This window comes from Epinephelus fuscoguttatus, linkage group LG19, assembly GCF_011397635.1.
Source record: "Epinephelus fuscoguttatus linkage group LG19, E.fuscoguttatus.final_Chr_v1".
In the NCBI taxonomy this organism is placed as follows: Eukaryota; Metazoa; Chordata; class Actinopteri; order Perciformes; family Serranidae; genus Epinephelus; species Epinephelus fuscoguttatus.
In genome coordinates, this window is record NC_064770.1 from 10,064,066 (window position 1) to 10,083,098 (window position 19,033).

The 19,033-nt window shown below is 43.3% G+C and overlaps 1 protein-coding gene across 15 annotated transcripts in view; it reads right to left on the minus strand.

Moving 5' to 3' along the window:
* The window catches only part of LOC125879676 (RNA binding protein fox-1 homolog 3-like), a 574,563-nt gene that overhangs the window by 88,885 nt on the left and 466,645 nt on the right, over positions 1 to 19,033 (minus strand). Inside the window, exon 1 of one of the 15 annotated variants that reach the window (XM_049561667.1) lies at positions 10,023 to 10,455. The exons of 13 other annotated variants lie outside the window; for them this stretch is intronic. In XM_049561667.1, the coding sequence (XP_049417624.1) occupies positions 10,023 to 10,148 (126 nt within the window). In that variant the 5' untranslated portion in view covers positions 10,149 to 10,455. Of the gene's footprint in view, positions 1 to 10,022; positions 10,456 to 19,033 lie in introns of those variants that run through there. One more of the 15 variants, XM_049561669.1, reaches the window with a different exon arrangement.

A 19,033-nucleotide genomic window follows, 5' to 3' on the forward strand; every position in this document is an offset into this window, starting at 1 on the left:
CTCTAACTGCTATGCAGATAGCTCTGGTTTGACTTTCAGAGGTTTGGAGATATCTGCCTTCACCCCACTAATGCTGAGTGGAATTCATTTGTGGTGCTCAACCTATTAAAAAAAAAAAGAAAAACTCCCCAGCAATACGTCTTTCCAGGAAGAATGTGCAAGGCTCAGCAACAAGGAAAATGTCACATTGGGCTAGTGAATCTAGCAACTAACTTGCCAAAATGGCAAGAACTGAAAAAGAATGAAAAATATTGTTTTCTCTTGAGCTAATGATGAAGTAACTAAAGAGTGAGCTTCAAACTTCCTTCTTATCTCTGTTGAGAGTTGCACTTGCTTAGCAACATAGGTATAGATTTCAGGGGGGACGCAGGGCGCTCGGACAATATAGAGAACATGTGAATTTGTCCCCTCCCCCAATAAAAACATGAATGCAGTGGAGAACTTTTATTTTTGACCATACTGAAGACATTTCCCCATATATTGATGCAAACAATGCACAAATTGGTGCATAAAAATTAAGCAGAATGCGGGAAATCAAGTGTTGTGGCAGACAACCCCCAAACCTCCTATTTTATATGGCTCCCACACAATGTTGAAATGAAAGCTACACTCTTGTGCAGTCACAATCGGGCAGTTGCGAGGAAAATTGCAGTGGGTAAAGACAAAGTCTATGAGCTTAAGAGCAAGCTAGCATTTTAATTATCCTGTTAACAGGAGCTGGGTGGCGTTAAAGGAAATGGGCAAAACTCCAAGTATGCATTGCGTAGTATTGAGAGCAAGGCAGATAGAATAGTGAACTTAAGTCTTTTGAAAATAATTTAAACAATTTGTGTAGGAGCAAGTAAAAATTGACTTGGGGCAAGCAGATTTTTGAACGGGCTAGAACGGGCATACTCCTGAAAATTAACAGCACACACTGTTTACACATGGACTATACAGTGTATTATATTCAGCAGAAAGTAGTCCCACAAACAGCTGTTCACACTGAGGCACCACAAATTAAATCTATTCACCTTCATTGAACTGATACCTCAAAAATAACTGCATGGAACCCTGTCCCCTAAAATGTAGCTTCATAGAGTGTCGAATGGTCTTGCCACATGTTTCGGGGAAACATAATGTCTGCATGGATCATGTTCACCGGCAATGTTTTTTTTCCACTCCAGTGTTAAGTTAATGTACTGCACAGGATTCATGGGGAGGTGGATCATCTTTTAAACACTGAAGACCAGGTGTGTGCGTCCTGTGTTACCTGGGCTTTAGTTGCCAGGAGCAGCTATTGAAGGCAAACATATTGGATGTGTTGTCGGTGAACGTTCTGCAGATCTATGAGCATTTTGTTATTTTGCAGAAATGTTCATTTTTCCTCACTGTGTTGATAAAAAATGGAAACATTTATTTCAAAACAGAATTGCTGTTGCAGTAACGTTGTATATCAACTCAGTTTTTACGAGACAGGGTTGATAGCAGGATACCACTCCAGGTAAGTGAAGTGTGAAATTATTTATTCATTCATTTTTGTAATTTGGGTCAACGGACCCTTTAAAGACTGAATATCACGGACCTTGGAAAAGATACCTCCTGGATCCCCCATCATAACTAATGCAGCACTCACCCAGGAGCTGCAGCAGCAGCGGCGGACATAACACATTCATGTAGAGCTGCTTGCACCACTTCCCTCAAACACACACAAACCCATTCCTTCATCAACTGGCCACACTTGCATCTGTCTCTACACACACACACACACACACACACACACACACACAATAACACTCATGGAGGAATGCGCGAGCCTGCGGAGGCTGTAATCTGTAATTTGTAAGTTCCATTTGTTTTTAACACACACCAAAGCAGTGGTCCTGTGGGACCTAATAAAACCTCATAAGCACACGGAGAGGAAGCCCGAGGCGCTGCTCTTTCCCACAGATCTCACCTTGATAGATGATTTTAGAAAAACACAGAGGCGTGCTCCACTAACAAAGTGCTGCGAGAAAAAGCAGTGATATTTAGACTCTCCATCTGAGGAGAGGAAAAGTGAGGAGGAGGAAGAGGAGGAGGAGGAGGGCTCTGATTTGGGCTAAATTACATGAGCTTCTCCCCTTTCTTACAGATTACCCAAAGAGAAGCAGAGTAATCAGTGGGATACCTGTTTGGTTGCCCGCAAGGAAATAGGGAGAAACAAAGTCTGAGCTTTTGCTATTTTTTTTTCCCACTCCTGCTGTTCATGCAACACAGAGCTGAGATTAACTAAAAACGAAGGCCCCATTTTTTATTTTGAAGCCCACCCCATAATCATTTGTTTCATAGTGTTAAAGGGAGTAGCCAGTGAGATGTGCTGGGAATCATGGCCATTACTTTATATTACTTTAGGTCTCTAAAAACGAACGTGCCATAACTGGCAATTTCGGACCCCCAGCTCTGCAATATAGAAAAAATAATAATAATAAAAAGGCTCATTTAATTTGGAGAAACAAAAACAATTATGAATCTGCCTGGGTGGAGGTCATCTCCTCTCTGCGGCACTACTCCTCTTGGTTTCATTTCAGAATACCTGTAGACTTTTTCAAGGAGAACTTGAAATCAATTTCAAGCCCCATTTAATTTTATACGCCCGTACATGCTGACCCACAACAGCATAGTTCAAATATTGATCTTCTTTAGTGGGTGACCCAGGGTGCCTCTTAGTAGTCAAACACATCGTACAGTTGCATCCTTTAAAAATTAAATAATGAGATTAAAAAACAAGCGGAAAGGGAACTTCTTCGGCCTGTTTGATAGGAGAAATAATTCCCTCAAACTTGGTTCCCATGCAACACGCCTGCTGCTCCGATGAAGACAGATAATGACCTTTTGAAAAACAAAATTTCAGTGTTTGCCCGGAGATCTATTTGTCAGCAGCAGTAGCAGCAGCAGCAGCAGCAGCAGCAGCAGCAGTGTGACTTCTGGCAGTGGAGTTGAGCTTGCAGGAGCACAAGGAGAAGCGGTAATAATGCTTTGCTGTTCACCACTGCCATTAAGCCGCTGGTGATAAAAAGGTGCAGTGCTTTTAATGGCTTGTGATAGCTTCTTCTTCTTCTTTTTTTTTTGCTTTCACTTGTACGGCCACTCTGTTAACTCAGCACACAGGGTAATACGTCTCATTTGAGAGGTTCCCGCCGAGAGGAGAATGCTTGAAGGACAGTATGAGAGTGACACTACATTATAAACATACTAATCACAGCTGGCTAAGATACTGCAGTAAAGAAATAATTGGACTCAAGCTGGTCTGGCTGCTTAAGCATTTTAGCGTGCCATTTGCAGAAATAGAAAACCTCAGGACAGATTATATTCTCAGGGAAAAAAAAAAGAGGCTACAAACGCTTTCTACTGCGAGGTTATCCTCCTGCCTTTATCCTCCTGTAACTGTATGCGTGTGCGCGTGTGTGTATAAGTGTGTGTGATGTAGTGAGAGCACCCGCAGTGTAAAGACAGGGAGGTGTTGTGTCGTGTGTCTTGTCCTCCCCTCTCTCTCGCCAGTCCCTCTACTCGCTCACGGTCTCCGTTTGGCCTGAAGGAGCGCTCATGCGAACCAAGTAGCAGAGATTTCAAAAGCAAGCGGACATAGCTGTATTAAATGGCCTGGGTGGGAAATAAGGCCACTGCAATGCAGATTTGACAGCAGTGAGTGTCAACAGCCCTCTGCAAGCAGCGGCCTTTACCTGAACCTTTGTGAAGTAATGCACCATGTAACAGATTAGTAAGGATGTCCAGCTTCAGAAACTCTGACCAAAAGTGTGATGAAGTGTTGTAATCTTGTTTACTCAGTCTTTGATCAGCAGGCTGCTGCTGCTTGCATTTAGAGAACATTTGTAGTTTGAGAATGTCTTTTCTTTATATTTCATACAAGAAAGGTATCCAGAAACAAGTAGTAGTACTAAAATGCAGGCATCGAAACACCACAAGTACCCAAAAATGTCATGAGTCCCAGCCCCACACATTAGCAGGTAACACATCTCCTGTGGTGTCATATTTTCTCCCTTCTGTGTGATGAACAGCAGTAAAAGTTTGACCCTGATGTTAATTAAAAGCTTCATTAGAAATTTGCCACCTTCTAAAAAAAAAAGGGGGGGGGGGGGGGGGGGGGGTCGGTGATTATTGTGAGGCGAGGACATCTGCAACTGCAGCTTTGTTTTCCAGAAGTGGAGTATATTAGCATCAGCAGCACTGTGCATGCTAATTCACTGACACTATAGGTCCAAAATATAGACAGGAGCACTCCAGGCTAACGCTCAACATTAATGACTGGAGGATATTTAGCATTATTGGCAAAATGTAAATACACATTTATTGATGCACTGCACAGCACCGCGTGTGCACAAGCCCTGCAAGCATCCACCTACAGATGACAAGAATTCCTCCCAGGCAGACAAATAAATATACATATGTAAGCTGAAATGTGTACGCTCGCATTAAAAATACAGCCAGACCCCCAGTGGAAATCCTTTGTTGGTGAGTAAATCTATTGCACTGTTTGTGCCATTCTTCTATACAGGGAACAAATTTAATTTTGTTCCATTTACAAAGGTCTAGTGGAGTAAGACGGTGGGTAGCCTTAAGAAAAAAAAAACAACCCACAAGTCAGCCCGACTGTGAAGTCTCTGTAAAGAACAAGGCAGCACTCGCTCACACACCAAATGAAATTTCAAAATAAACGACTGAGCTGTGATTTACAATTCTCCTCCGGGGCAGAGAAAAGTGAGAAAACATTTCAATCAGTCCCTCCGCCTTTGTTATGCTGCTATGAATCAGCTGTTTAAGGGACAAAACAGCTGAACGGCGGCGAGAGAAAGACTCTGAATGATTTCACACCAAAACATAGAACATATTGAGAGGTATATTCCAGAGCCCATGAAATTGGGTTTTAAGTTTTTTTGATTTGTGCCTGATTGAATCTGAGTGAATTGTGCTCGGCTAAATTGACTGAAAAACAACAAAGCTGGCACTGCTTTGTGATATGATGGAAATATTTCAAATACAGCGTTTACCTATAACAGCACAACAGAGGGAAATCAGATAGCGTGTGAAAGCGAATGTAACAAATGCCTTAATCATGAGATCCAGGTTTGACTTGCAAGTAGTTTAAGTACAAGGCTTTTCTTGTTGTTAACAATTATCCAAAAAGTGTTAGTCCACTCTAAATACTTTCTGACCCTTCCACCCTGTCTATGGCACTCAGCCCTAAGTCCATTAGTTCCTAATAAAGATTGAAATCTTTAAAAACAACTCACAAAGACAAAGTTTCATTTTTTAAAAGCCTCACTAATTTCCTAAAACAGCTGGTAGCATTTGCTGTTACTCCAACAGGAGGAAAAAGTGCATTAGTTGGGGACTATTTTCAGCTGCAGATTATTTCACATTGGGTGCTCCAGTGAGTATTTACAGCAGCAGGACGCTGTATGTGGGATTGAGTCAAAATAAACTAAGGCGTGTGTGTTCATGGTAATATAGAAACACGTCACCCACTGCAACAGTGTGGCTGTTTGATGTATTTTTGATCATCTTTGGACAACAATGGAGCACAGAGGAAGAAGATATATCAGGCTTTGATACATCTTTGACACACACACACACACACATACTTGCTAGTAGATACACTCATTGTTTTGGTCTAAGAGTTGATCGTAGAGATAAATGATGGAAGTGTATGAACAGTAAAAGTCCAATAGCAGATCAAAGCAGAACCAACTACTGTGTGTTAACCCTTTTCCCGAGAGGTCAGGAGGGAGGTGCTGTGGTGGGGGTGGCGAGTCCCATTTGAAGCCCAACGAGGCTGCGGCTCATTTCTCAAACTCATCTCCAATGCACCCACACCAGCCTAACGAGAGCCCATGTAGGGACAAAAACCTATTAGGCCTCCCCAGTTACAGACAGCATCTCCATTTACAGCTGTCAATAGTACAGCTTGGCCTACAATAATTATCCCCCAGGAAGGAGCCGTCTCTGCGCGGTTCGCATTAGTCCATCCCCCCGAGACCGCCAACCTGAATCCTTCGATATCTAAAGTCCCCGTGAATAGGAGCGCTTTGGGAGGCAGGATCAAGGCCTGAACCAAGGGGGAAGTGTGTCACGAGTATTCCCAGTCCTCTCCTCTCTGCATCCCTCGCCTTTAACCAGATGTATCAGTGTATGTGTGTGTGTGTGTGTGTGTGTGTGTGTGTGTGTGTGAGAGGAGAGAGGGAGTCGCTTCCAGTACAGTCGTAGAAAAGAGATCAGCATGAGTAGGAAGAGGAGGAGGAGGAGGAGGAGGAGGAGGCCGCTGTAACCAGAGAGCCCGGGCAATTCCTTTCAGGATCCACCGACATAAAAGGATCGCCTCTCCTAGGTGACCTAACCATTTAGAACGATACCGAAGCCGTGTACAGTTAAGGGGGAAATTCAAAACAGCCCGACCAAAGCAGCCACAAAAAAGAAATCAATAGATGCAACAATAACAATAGACATCAGCGCAGCGGAATGCCATGATAGAAAATCCAATTACAAATCAAAGGAAGGCAATTTTAGAAAACGGGAGATCTCGAGATAAGTCCGAGGCAAAGACAGAGAGAGAGATGTGACATGAAGACAATAACAACTGCTGCTTTTTCCTCTTTAGACATAAGTAACACCCTGCTTCCCACCCAACAGCATCGTCTTAGATAATAGAGTTACATTTACGAGCGTTGCCATATGCCCACCCAGTGCCTGGTAAATAGAAAATCCATGAGATGCCATGTTTTTATGGCTGTGAAGACAGCTACTAACTACCATGAGCAAACCTGAGCTACCCCGTCAGCTTCGGCTTGTGCCATAAATATATTTATACTTAAATACGGGCCTACAGCAGTGAGCATTGCATCCCGTAAAAGCCTCACCACACTGTAATTCATAACTCCCTCAATATCCAGCGCCATAACTCATGAAATGAGCCACTACAATACAAATTGACGGTAGGAGAAAAGTGACATCATCCTGCGGAAGGATGAAGCCGGCACCCCATGTGGTGGAGAAACTCTCCCCCTGTCGAAGAGAGGGACAGCCCTTCAGCAGCGGTGTGATACCGCCACTTTTTTTGTAATCAGAAGCCCACAGTTCTCCCACCACACCGCAGGGAGTCTCTCCTTGTGTTAATGAAAACAAACATTTAGCCGGGATTTATATGCGCCGCAGCCGACTACAAAGAGCATCAAAGCAAACTGCCTGGGAACACACACCCAAACACTGCTGCACACAAATAAAGGCAAGGTATGCTTCACTAATCTTTTATGTAATAAACTCCTGTCTTCCTGTGATATCATGCGGCGCCATGTTCACACATAATAAGCAAAGCTGTTCCGAGCCCAACTTAATACAGTGTCTTATTTGAAATGCAAACAAACTGTGAGGCAGAGGCTATCACCTCAATCTATTCCCCTTCTGTTCTCTGGCTGTCATCTCACACGAGCCGACGCTGCAGCCCTGCACTGTGGCGAGGGGAGGAAGCAGGAGAGTGGTGGTGGTGGTGTGGTGGAGGAGGGGAGGCGGGGGCAGCATCCTACGAAGGATGGGTGATGTGGGAGGAAAAGGGATGGTGGGGGGGGGGGACGCTGGCCACAGTGTGATTCAGAGGGTTGTTTCCCCTCACAGCGCTGCAGGGTGAGGATTTACCGCAAAGGAGGAAAAAAAGAGAAAAGAACAAAAGCTGCTGAGACATTAAAGGGATTTGAAACAAAAAGGGATGTTTCATGAAAATAGCACACAGGAAGTTTCAATTTCAGCTCTGTCTTGGACTTTTAAAGAAACCTGGTGTGGACATAAACGCGCACACACACACACACACACACACACACACACACACACACACACACACACGTGGCCAGGTACACACACACATACACAGACTCAAGAGGCTTACTGGCCATTCTGAGGATTTGGATGTAACAGGGATGTAGTGGAAGGTAAACCCACCTAAACTCAGTTTGCTTACATTTTGACTTGTGGAAAGGAGCTCAGGCAGGCAAACAGTGTGACATAAACATGTAAGATATAAAATATAGTTGTCATCAAAATACAAACTATTAAAATGTTATAAATTTGAAGTTGAAGGTACTAAAAGAAAAAAACCCTTTAGTTTCATTTTATCAGAAAATTATTAATCTGAAAATTTCACCAATAAACTCAGCAAGCCGATATTATTATTTTACTATGAGAATAAGAGTTAGTGGAGGTGGCCTTGGCTCCTCTACAGTGTGTGTTTTGGTGGCACCTGGTTGTCCACATGCCTCCCCCCTGTCCCTGACTGGCCAGCGGGGTGTGCCCGCTTTGGACAGATGGGTGGGAGGGGGTGAGGGCCATTACCATGATGGTGGGGGAGAGAGAGAGGGGAGGAAGATTCAAAATGAGAATGTTCCCATCACGAGCAGCACTCTCCGTTATTTCCCCTCAATCACCGCAGTAACACACACACTGTTTACTGCAACTCATGCAGCTGGTAGTAAAAACCGAATTGGACGCTCGGTCCCCCTCCCCCCCTCCTCACCCCATCATCCAGCCCCCATCATCCCATCACTAACAGCACTCCCATCCCCAACTTGCTGAATTAAAACATGTGAATAATTCAGCAGATAGACAGGCACACGGGCTCCTAAGTGTCACCTTGTTGTTGATTTTTTTTTTCACCTCCTTTCAGAAAATTGCAGTCTTCAGATTTCACAAAACAAGGGGATCAGTGACTGAATCAATTTCCAAAGGAGGAGGACAGAAAAAAACACACACACAAAAAAAAGGGAAAATCAATGTTAATTTGCAGAGATATATAATTATTCAGAGTGTTGTCACTTGGTGGTGATCACCATTAGAAAAATGAAGGGGTGTGAGAGAGCCTGAGGAGCTCGCTGTGGCCTTCGGATAAATTGAGACAATGCTTGATATGAAAGAAGTTTTTGTGTAATTTCAGTCTGAATGCAGTGTGTGTGTTGAGCAAATTTGTGGATTTGCTTTTATCTTTAAGAGCAGCTTTTCACCAGGTAAAAACATTCTAAGAATCAAAGGTACGTGAGGGTTAAATAACAGTGATAAGTCGTGATAAGACGACTAAGAAATTGAAATTCCTCACTTAATATTTCAGGGACAGTTTTTGTTTCCACATCATACAACTAAAAGCTGAGTACACATATATACAGATATACAAACAATGTAAAATCATGTAATTATTATTAATCCATAAGGCCTCATAGATTTAACTTTTGGATTGTAAGGGCTGAAATTTAAAAATATAAATATGTTTTCTTTAATCACCTGGAATCGGTTTTCTTTTTTATATTGAGCTGATCCAGGTTGGGGTCAGTTTAGGTGACACACTCAGAATTTGGGCAGCACTCAGGTACACACTCAAGATAAAGGATTTTCTTCATAATTCCAAACAGACAGCTAGGGGAAAAAGTTGACATCCTTGTGCGTTTAAAACAGTCTAGCGAAAGCAATTTCTTCCGAATCGTTCACTTGAAAAACTGTAAAGCACCCTTATCTCTGTGGCAGAGAAGTGATGGGAACTGTGGGAACAACAAACTGACCAAAACACTTCCAAGCACAATGAGTCATGAAGCGAGTGATGTACACAAACACTGCGTGGCCCCGCGTCACAGCAACCGCTAATTCACTGTTTTATTTCACTCAAATAAAAAAAGGGGGGGTGGGGGAAGGAAGACGAGAGGAGATGAAGAACAGGATGGTTGAGAGGATAAAATTAAAGAGGCGACCCCCTTCCTCCCTCCTCCTCATCCTCCCCTTCAACTCCTGTCCTCCTTATTTTCCCACAAAGACAGGGTGAGGGTCAAGGGTTAGGGGGGTGAAAGTACTCAGGGTAACAACACAAAAGCGAGCGCGATGCTATCACGTGCCGCCGAGGAGCGCACGGAGGAACGAAAAGGCACGGACGGAGAGCGAGTGAGAGGAGGAGGAGGAGGAGAGAGAGAGCAGGGGAGGAAAGAGGAGAGCGACGGAAAGCGAGCTTCATTCAGTCTTACCTCGGGCAGGTAGAGGAAGGCAGGGGGACATTGGAGCGAGTGTGGTAGCATCCCGGAGCCGGAGAGCAGCAGGCAGCCGGAGTTGGCCATGGAGCTCAGCGTGGGGTGACGGGACGCTTTGCGCATTTAGCAGGGAGATCCTTTCGCTCTACTCTTTCTTCCCCTCTCTCTCTCTCTCTCTCTCTGGCTCGCTTGCTCACTCTGTCTCCTCGGATCACTTCCTTTCTTCTGCCTCCTCCTGCCTTTTAAATTTCCCTTTTGCTGGCTTTTGTGCCTCTATTGAAGATGTAGCAGGGAGGCGAGCGGGACGCAGACAATGTGCATGTTCCACCTTTATCACTATTGCGCTCTCTCTCTCTCTCTCTCTCTCTCTCTCTCTCTCTCTTTCTCTAGGTCTCTCCCCCCCTCTCTCTCTCACTCACTATCCCTGGCGCGACTCTGTTTACTTTGAGCGCGATAAAAGCCAACATAAGCATTCAGACACAGAAGGGGAGGTTCTGTGCAAGGCGAGGAGGAGGAGGAGGAGGAGGAGGGGTTGTAGAGCCGGCAGGGGGTTGGGTAGGTTAGGGTGGGGTTATAAAAGTGGTGGTGGTGGTAGCATTGAGGGAGGGGTGGTGATGGTGGTGGTGGTGTTGGGGGGGGGGGTTACTGATGAAGTCCCCGATGGATTCATACATCAAACGGGGCTGGCTGAATAACAGAGGGGATGTGAATGACATTAGAACAGCTGATCCTGGGCATTAGCACCTCGTGGGACACTGCATGCTGCCTTTTAATTGCGGCCCCCCCACACCGCAAAACACACACATAAACACACACCCCCTTGGTGGCCGGCACCACCTCCCTCTCCTCCCCCTGTGTGTGTCTGTGTGTGTATGCGCTCAAGGACACATACTGTACAGCATGTATAGCAGACATATCTGTAGAGCCGGGGGAAAACGCATTAAAACAAAAACAGGCTGTTATTAGGGCCGGTTGTGACATCCTTCTTCATCTGCTCGTGCATCTCCCGAGCTGTTAATATGCATCCAGCCAAGCATGTACTGTAGAGCACGCTAAACAGTACACGCAAAACAACTCAGGGCTTCCTTTAAAATGGTTCTTTTTGATTAATTCTGTTTGATACGGCTTTAAAAGAAGCAGACAAAGAGAATGCACAAGATGGATTTGTTACATCACAGGCGCCAGTTGGCTATGGAAACTCCATTACCTTAAAGATGGAGAAAATGCAAGAAATCTATCTTTAAGCTTACCCAACAACACAAGCATCAAAACCTTGATGCCTCAGCAGAGATTGGTGGAGTACGGTCCATCGCCAGGGTACGACAAGGTGTCTTGATCTTATAATTCCTCTTAATACAATCAAGTCAAGACAATCTATATTTACAAAGCCTGAAGTCACAAGTTTGCCTCTAAAGGCTTTACAGTCTCTCTGACATACAACTATCTTTAGATCCTTGAGCATGATGCTATCACATGCCACCAAGGAGCACCCGCAGGAATTAAAGGGATGGCTATAGAGTGATTGAGAGTGTGTCCAACTCACTTCTTATAAGATGATTTCTATCTTTTGGGTGGCTTATTCTCAGCCATTCAAAAAAGGTCTAGTGCCGTGATGGCTGTTTCCCCGGCTGGAAAAAAAGACAACTAAGACAATCAGAGCTCTTTAGGCAGGATTAAGAAGAAGGATGTTATCTGCCTGCACCAGAGCCAGAATAATGGCAACAGAAAAAGTGCCTCAAAAAAGGCGACAAGCATGGATGAGATTGATGCAGCTGTACAGTTTGTTGGAAATCAACGCAAGGCTTAAACGTGTTACTGCAGGTTGGATGTAAGCGGACGAGGTTAGTTCAGAAACATTTGTGTTGCTGTTTTTTATAGTATTGTGGTATATGTATTTTAATGTTTTTTTTTTCTTTTCATATCTGCCGCCTGTAAAACATTGGGTTAACCAATAAGCTTGCTTCATGCTCAGGTCTGCACTACATGTTGTTGGTCTTCTCCTGTGTTAACATCCTTCTCTAAGAAGATCCACAACTTTTACGTGTGTGGACCATATTTAAAGCAATACAGAAGTGACAAGTCATCATCAAATCATCTTATTTTTTTCACTTGGTTTATTTCCATGGACCCTAATTTTCCACTAATAATAAGAACAATAGCCCTAGCAGAATAAAAATGCCTCACGCAACTACTTCAATCAGATGAGACCGGGCCGATAGAAAGAATTTTTCAATTGGAATGAGAGCGGGGGTATAAACCTTTGATAATCCATTCAATAATAAAGTATTAGCACCTAATAATCACGTAAACGAAGCCCATTGTTTCTCTCTGGTAGGAATTAATAAAGTTTCTCTGTGCGTTTTTCCCACATGGGGGTAACATTAGGTCACATAGGGGATGGATGCATTACCAGCTGTTTCTACACACCTCCCTCTGCTGATTTTGACAGAGAACCACTCATAAATCTAAAACAATATTTAGCACTCTGCTAGCACTATGTTCTTATGTGAGTGCTGGACATAAAACAACCTGGGTTACACTTATTATCACTTACTCAAAATTCTATTAACAGTCTGAATCACTTCCTCCCCTTTCATACTTTATTTATTAGATGAATTAAATGTTCTCAACAAAGTTGAAAGAAAAACTTCTTCTGTTATATTTCTGGCAGATTAGACACTTCACAGCAGGTGGAACCACTCTGCACAAGTCATAAAGTTATTTTCTGATGCTTTGGGGCATGTAAACACACATCCTCTGGGATCACTTTATTTTGCATCCATGCAAACAATTAAGTTGGAATCTCTAATCATAATGATTTCAATTGGGTTGAAGAAAAATCCATGTAACTGCAGCTACTGACATTAAAAAAAAGGAACTGCTCCTATAGTAAACGCTAACACAGATCCTTTGTCCACTATAAATGATGCAGACTGGACGGGTACACGTACTTTAGGGGTTACTGAAATATTTTCTGTGCTCCTGTCTTTCTGCAAGTACATCACCTGAAGCCTCACCTTCTAACTTTGGTGCTTTGGCCACAGCGGCAGTAATAATGGGGTCCTGCTGTGGGAGACACAACACGACCACAGAGGAGAATTACCTCGCTCTGGGACACTCCCTCTGCAGATTAAACAATTCCAAGCAAGCAGCAGGGGGACAGCTGACCCGTAATTACACATTCATACTTGTATTTCATGAACTCTACTGAAAACCCCCCCGAAAACATCAGTAACTCAAATAAATTCTCACCTCCATTAGCTGCGCTCTTTATTGCCTGTATGAGGTTTTATTTCTGCATAATTGGCCTGATTGTTTGATGCAAAGATCAGTCATCACAGATATTTGACGTGGTTTAGGCTCAACGGTTTGGCATTGCCTGCTAAAGACGGGAAACCATTTCGCTGTCTTTCCTCTATGTGTTTTTCTGTCTCTCACTCTTTTGCTCTCTTTTTTTTCCACTCTTTCTGTCTGTCTGTCTCACCCAGTTAATAATTCAAATGAGCACTGCCAGATCACTCCCTTCAAAGGGAGTTGCTGGAATGTTCTCAACGGTGCCTTTTCTTTTTGTCATGTGAAATCAAAGCCCTCAAACGTGGTAGAGATATCCTCAGTTAACTCCCCACACGGCTGTTCTGCCAATTAAAGAAAGATCAACAACCGCTGCGAACGGCTCACAGTTGATCACCAAAAGAAAAAAAAGTGATCTTAATGATTATCATCCTCATCATCATTTTTGTCACTGTCGCCCTTTGTCTTCCTCTGTTTCTTCCTCACAGCGCAATCACCACATCACTGTGGCAGCCCTGTAATAATCAGCATAATCATTATTACCACAATCACCATCATCATCACTGGCACTGTCAACTCTGTCATGTCTGTCTCCTGAGCCTGTGTTGCTGGCCTGTTATAGAACAGGATTTACCCTCCGAGGATTTACAGAGTCGGCATGTGTGTGGATTTGTGCAGGTGTGTATGCGTTTTGTGTTGAGTCCCGACTCTGAGATTCAGCTGATTTGAAGCATTACAAGATTTTAAATCCGGTTTTAATCTCCTCTCAGAAACATCCACCAACATCCATCCTTGTATACGAGACACAGCTTTGGCGTGACAGAAGATATAGAGTGGTTTGTCTTCGGAGCCAGTGTTATTTTAATGTGCTCCTCAAAAAAAAAAAAAGGGTTGAAAGCAGCAGTTCTTGCAGTAAAAAGCCATCACATGCACTGGGAGCTCAGTCAGCAATAATCAAAGGCAATACAAGCGGAGACTAATGGGGCCCAAACGATTGGCGGCGCATTCCTGTTCTCCACTGTTTATCGTATGACCGCTGATCAATACGGTCCACTCGCACTAATCTTCATAAGAGATGACTGTTTATTTCCCTTAACTCCCATCACTCTGACAGGGGAGGAAGAAGTACCCAGATCCTTTACTTAAGGAAGAGGAGCAATAACACAGTGTAAAATAATCCATTAAAGTGCTGCATTCAAAACATTTGTTATGTATACGAGTGAGAGTATTGTCAGCAAAATGTATTGAAGTATCAAGTGTAAACTACAAATTAGGGATGCACAATCTGAATTTTTTTCAGGCTATACCAATAACCGATAATAACCTACTTCTCATGGCCGATACAGATAACTGATAATTTCAAATTTTTGTATTTTAAAAAGAAGTTCATAACATGCAGTTTATGCACACCTGAGGGTAAGAACGGGTATGATGTAGTGAGCAAAGGTAGGTGATTTACTATTCTATAGCTGTGACCTAACCAAATGTAACTGGCATCACTATTGTTAACATAACAAAAAAACAAAAACAGTTCTGACCCTCCAAATGTTCATTTATTGCTTTTAAAAAAGCACATCAAAAAAAAAATCCCTCAAACATACTTTTTTTTTTTGGCCTAGGATTTCAAATTAAATGCTTCGACATGATCTGTCAAATCAGAAATGTCAACATGTTACACACAAGTAATTTGAAGGGTTTTGTTTCCCATGCATTTATTTATTTTTGACGGTCTGCTACAAAATCAATGACTTGCCAAATTTTGATTTTCCTTATTTGCTACCAGTTAAAATGGGTAAACTGTGTTTTATTCTTGAGCTGCTCGCAGCGTAGTAATTTGCTTAGCCCCTCCTTGATCCGCTCTCTTCCCCTCTGTTTATCATGAGACAATTGCACACGCCGCATGCAGACAGTGATAGGGTTAACTGTTAGCATCACACGGCTAACGTTACCCAACAATCAATAATTGGTTTAATGACAGAGTCAAGCCGTTTTTGTGTTGCAGTGGTTTGCTGGTACGGTTTAACAGCTTAATATTAGATGTCAGCCACTGCTACTGTGTTAACTCGAGCTAACCAGGCAGAGGTTGAATAGACCAGGAAGGTAGTGGCTACAGGGGCAGTCCTTCAGCGCTGCACAATCGTATGGTCTTCCTCTAAAACTGTGACAAATGCCCACACTGGCGTTTGCTGCTCTGTAGTTAGTATGCTGCGTTTCTTCCGCTCTGTAGTTAGCATGCTGCGTTTCTTCCACTTTGTAGTTAGCATGCTGCATTTCTTCTTCGTCTTCTTCTTCTTCTTCTTCTTCTCTGTGTTTATATGAGTTGTACATGCTTTCCCATGTAAGTCAATTTAAGCAATTTGGCTTTGTTTTATCAGCTCTATTTATCAGCTATATAATTTGGGAATAATAAGTAAAAATATAAATTTCTCGTTACAGGCCAATAATCTAACAGCCCAAATATATATTGTGCATCTCTTGTATAAATGATGTAGGGTGTGATCAGGATTGTAATGTTGTGGTTGGTTGAGGTCCCTACAAATTTTGACGTTATACACAGTTGGGGATTTTATGTATAAATACCACATTTTGTAAAATGATCATTTATTTTGTACATAAAATTTTAAACTGCAAAGTAACTCACCTTTGGACTCGGCACATCTGAGATTCTCACAGTTTGCCTGGAATATTGAAACATTATCATCAGCTCAATGTTACTGTTTTCACTGACATGTTTATCTTCTGTTATCATTTACCGTGTTTTTAAAAATTCAGAGGCTTAAAAGGTTTTAATCAACTGCTCAATAAATTTTCTGTGAATTTTATTTCCCAAAGTCTATGTCGAATGCTCTCTTCACACAGCCAGGAATTAAGTTCAGGTGAGGAAATACATAATCCATCATTATTTTAAATGTGCTTATTTCCCAGAAGTACAGAAATTGAAATATACTCTAAAACTGAATCTAAAATTAATGAAATCAGTCGATGAAATACCCAAATGTGTGTTGGTTTTTTAATACCTGAATGTAAAATACCCCTGGGTCGCTAAACTTGCTAAAAATCCTGAGAACATGACCTTGGTGTCCTCACTTGTAGTTATGGACCTAGTTGATTTCAATTAATTAGTAACTACAGTTGTCAGATAAATATATTGGAGTAAAAAGTTCAGTGTTTCCCTCTGAAATGTAGTGGAATAGAGGCAGGAAGTAGCAGAAGTTGGGAATATTCAAGTAAAACCAAGTACTTCAAGATGGAAGAGTACGCTGCACTTGGACACAGGACACATGAACACAGCTCCCCCCATTAGGAGGACCAACAGTCTGAGCAACTCAAATGTCAGAATGGGGATTATGCAATATTATGCACCGACCCAAACTTTGTTAATATGTATGAAAGTAAATATGGAACCCTGTCATATTCTCCATTAGTAACAGTGTGGAGTATAATTAGTCCATCTGAGCCACTGATGTGATCAGTCGAGTTGTAGGAGAGAGTGTGGAGTCCGAAGGGGAGCTGCACCCACCCCACTGGACACACAACCAAGACCTCTGGAGACACGCTCTGAAGAAAACAAAGCAGCAGTGTTGGTGCTGGTGGATTTTGTTGAGAAACGGCGAGGCCTTTAGAGGGGCACCCTTGAAGTGCCCCTCTGACAGCCTTCCTCATTATCTGGCATCTCCAGAGTGCCAGCCAACCCTGCTGAAGAAGAGGGGGCACGAGGACGCCTCGATCAGCCGGCCCCGGGGGTACTCAGAGAGGGGAGGGTTGTGCTCTTGCTAAAGGTCCACTGATTATATCTCAGGCCCAGAGCTTCAGGGATTCCCACTAATTAAAGGTTGTGTCATATCTGTTAGAGATAACAAACCTATGTAGCTCATCATTTTTTTATTTTATTTTTTTAAATCAGGGAGTCCATTTTACAGACTTCCCTCCTCCCCGCCGATATCTGCGTTCTCCGGCATCATGTCAGGTTGCAGGCTTGGTCTGTATTCAAGGCTGACCAGCTTTCTGCACCCAGAGGAAAGGGTTCCTGTTTAACCTGCCCTCACCCATCTCAGCGTGCCAGCGGTGTTGTGGAGGCATCAGGGATCCTTTGTCTGGAGGCATAATTAAAGCTCTCGTTCATTATTTCTTCACTTTGAGTGCAGATCTGAGTAATTAGGAGGCAGTGCCACAGGGGGGGAGGGGGGTGGAGCTCATATGGAAGCATATACACAGAGAAAGAAAAACACAAAACTACACATGCCTGCACTCATACAAACCAGAAGACAGTGCGCCTGTACACACGCCCAGGAAAAAAGCCCTTGTTCAATCTCAGCACCAAATGAGCTGCATTCATCTCCCACCTATCTTTGGATGCCAATATCTGGCTCCGAGTGAAGTATGCTTTTTCTTCCCTCAAAGCTGTCATGTACTAATGCATTGATTAAAAATTTTGATTAAATGGACAGTTAAGGGAGGAACTGCAAGAGTGATCTGTGATCCATGCCTCAATTGGACGCTGGGATAGGATGTGAGGGCCCTGGCTTTTGCTGCGCTTGGAGCTGAGGCACTTGCTTCTCTAATGGATTTTGAAACAGAGCTTGGCTTTTATATGGTGTCATTCATCCTCATATGTTTTCGCCTGCCGCGTCTCACAATCACTGCTTCTTTATGGCAAACTAATGCACCGGGTGCTAAGATCAGCAGGTTGGCTACGGCCATCGCTCATAGAGCTCTGGCCAGATATTAGAACGTTTCGAAAGCTTCCACCGGAGGAGGCAGAGCAGAAACCGAGAGGTACTGACTCTGCCTCCCACACCGTCATACATCAACTGTCCACACCACGACGTCTACACCCAAAACACACATACACACACTGAGCCACTGCTCCTTCTGCTGCTTTGACGAGGAAGGAAAGGAGGGGGGTGATGGAGCTTTATGGCTGCGGACAGTCAACGTCAATACATCGAGCGTTTTACCACCCTCTTATCAAAGGTCTAGTTTGCTCGTGGCTACAAAGTGCCGAGGCCAGGGTGTATGCGATAGTCGTAGGAGGTGGGTGGAAGACAGGGAAGGGTTTTGTCTAGGCATGGTGGGAGTCAACCAACGGGGGTGACGGCTCACGCCCTGTTAGCCCTCTAGGGCAACAGAGGCTATGATAGAAAGAGAGCTGACAGGGCAGAGGGACGGCCAAGCATGGAAATCACATCAGATCAATGATGAAAAATTCAGTGACGGCAAGAGTCGCTCTTGGGGACGATGTCACATGGTGCATGTAAGCGTGTGACTACTGAATGTACATGGAGAGGCTAATGTGTCAGCCAGCAAACATGCATTCACCCATTTTGTCTTCCGGGGTTGGAGCGCTTGGTTAGAAATGAGTCTAATAGCAGGCAGGAAATGAATATATGAGAGTCAAAAAGGCATGTTTGTAGAGCTATACTTGCATATGTATACATCTGTTAGTATTTATAATTACAAGTTTGTCTCTGGGGCTTTACAATCTGTAATACTTAGATAGTCATCCTCCATCCCTAAACCCTCCATTACCCCCCAAATATCCTTTACCAAGAAAAAAACAGTAGCAACAGAGGGTTTTCTCGCAACTACATATCAATATCATCCATGTGCATCATTGCTCTTGTGCTTCAAACCGCCACCACATACAGTAGTCTACCAATACAGGTAAACAAAATGTGACATAAAAAATTGCGTTATAAGCCACGTCTAGGATATAA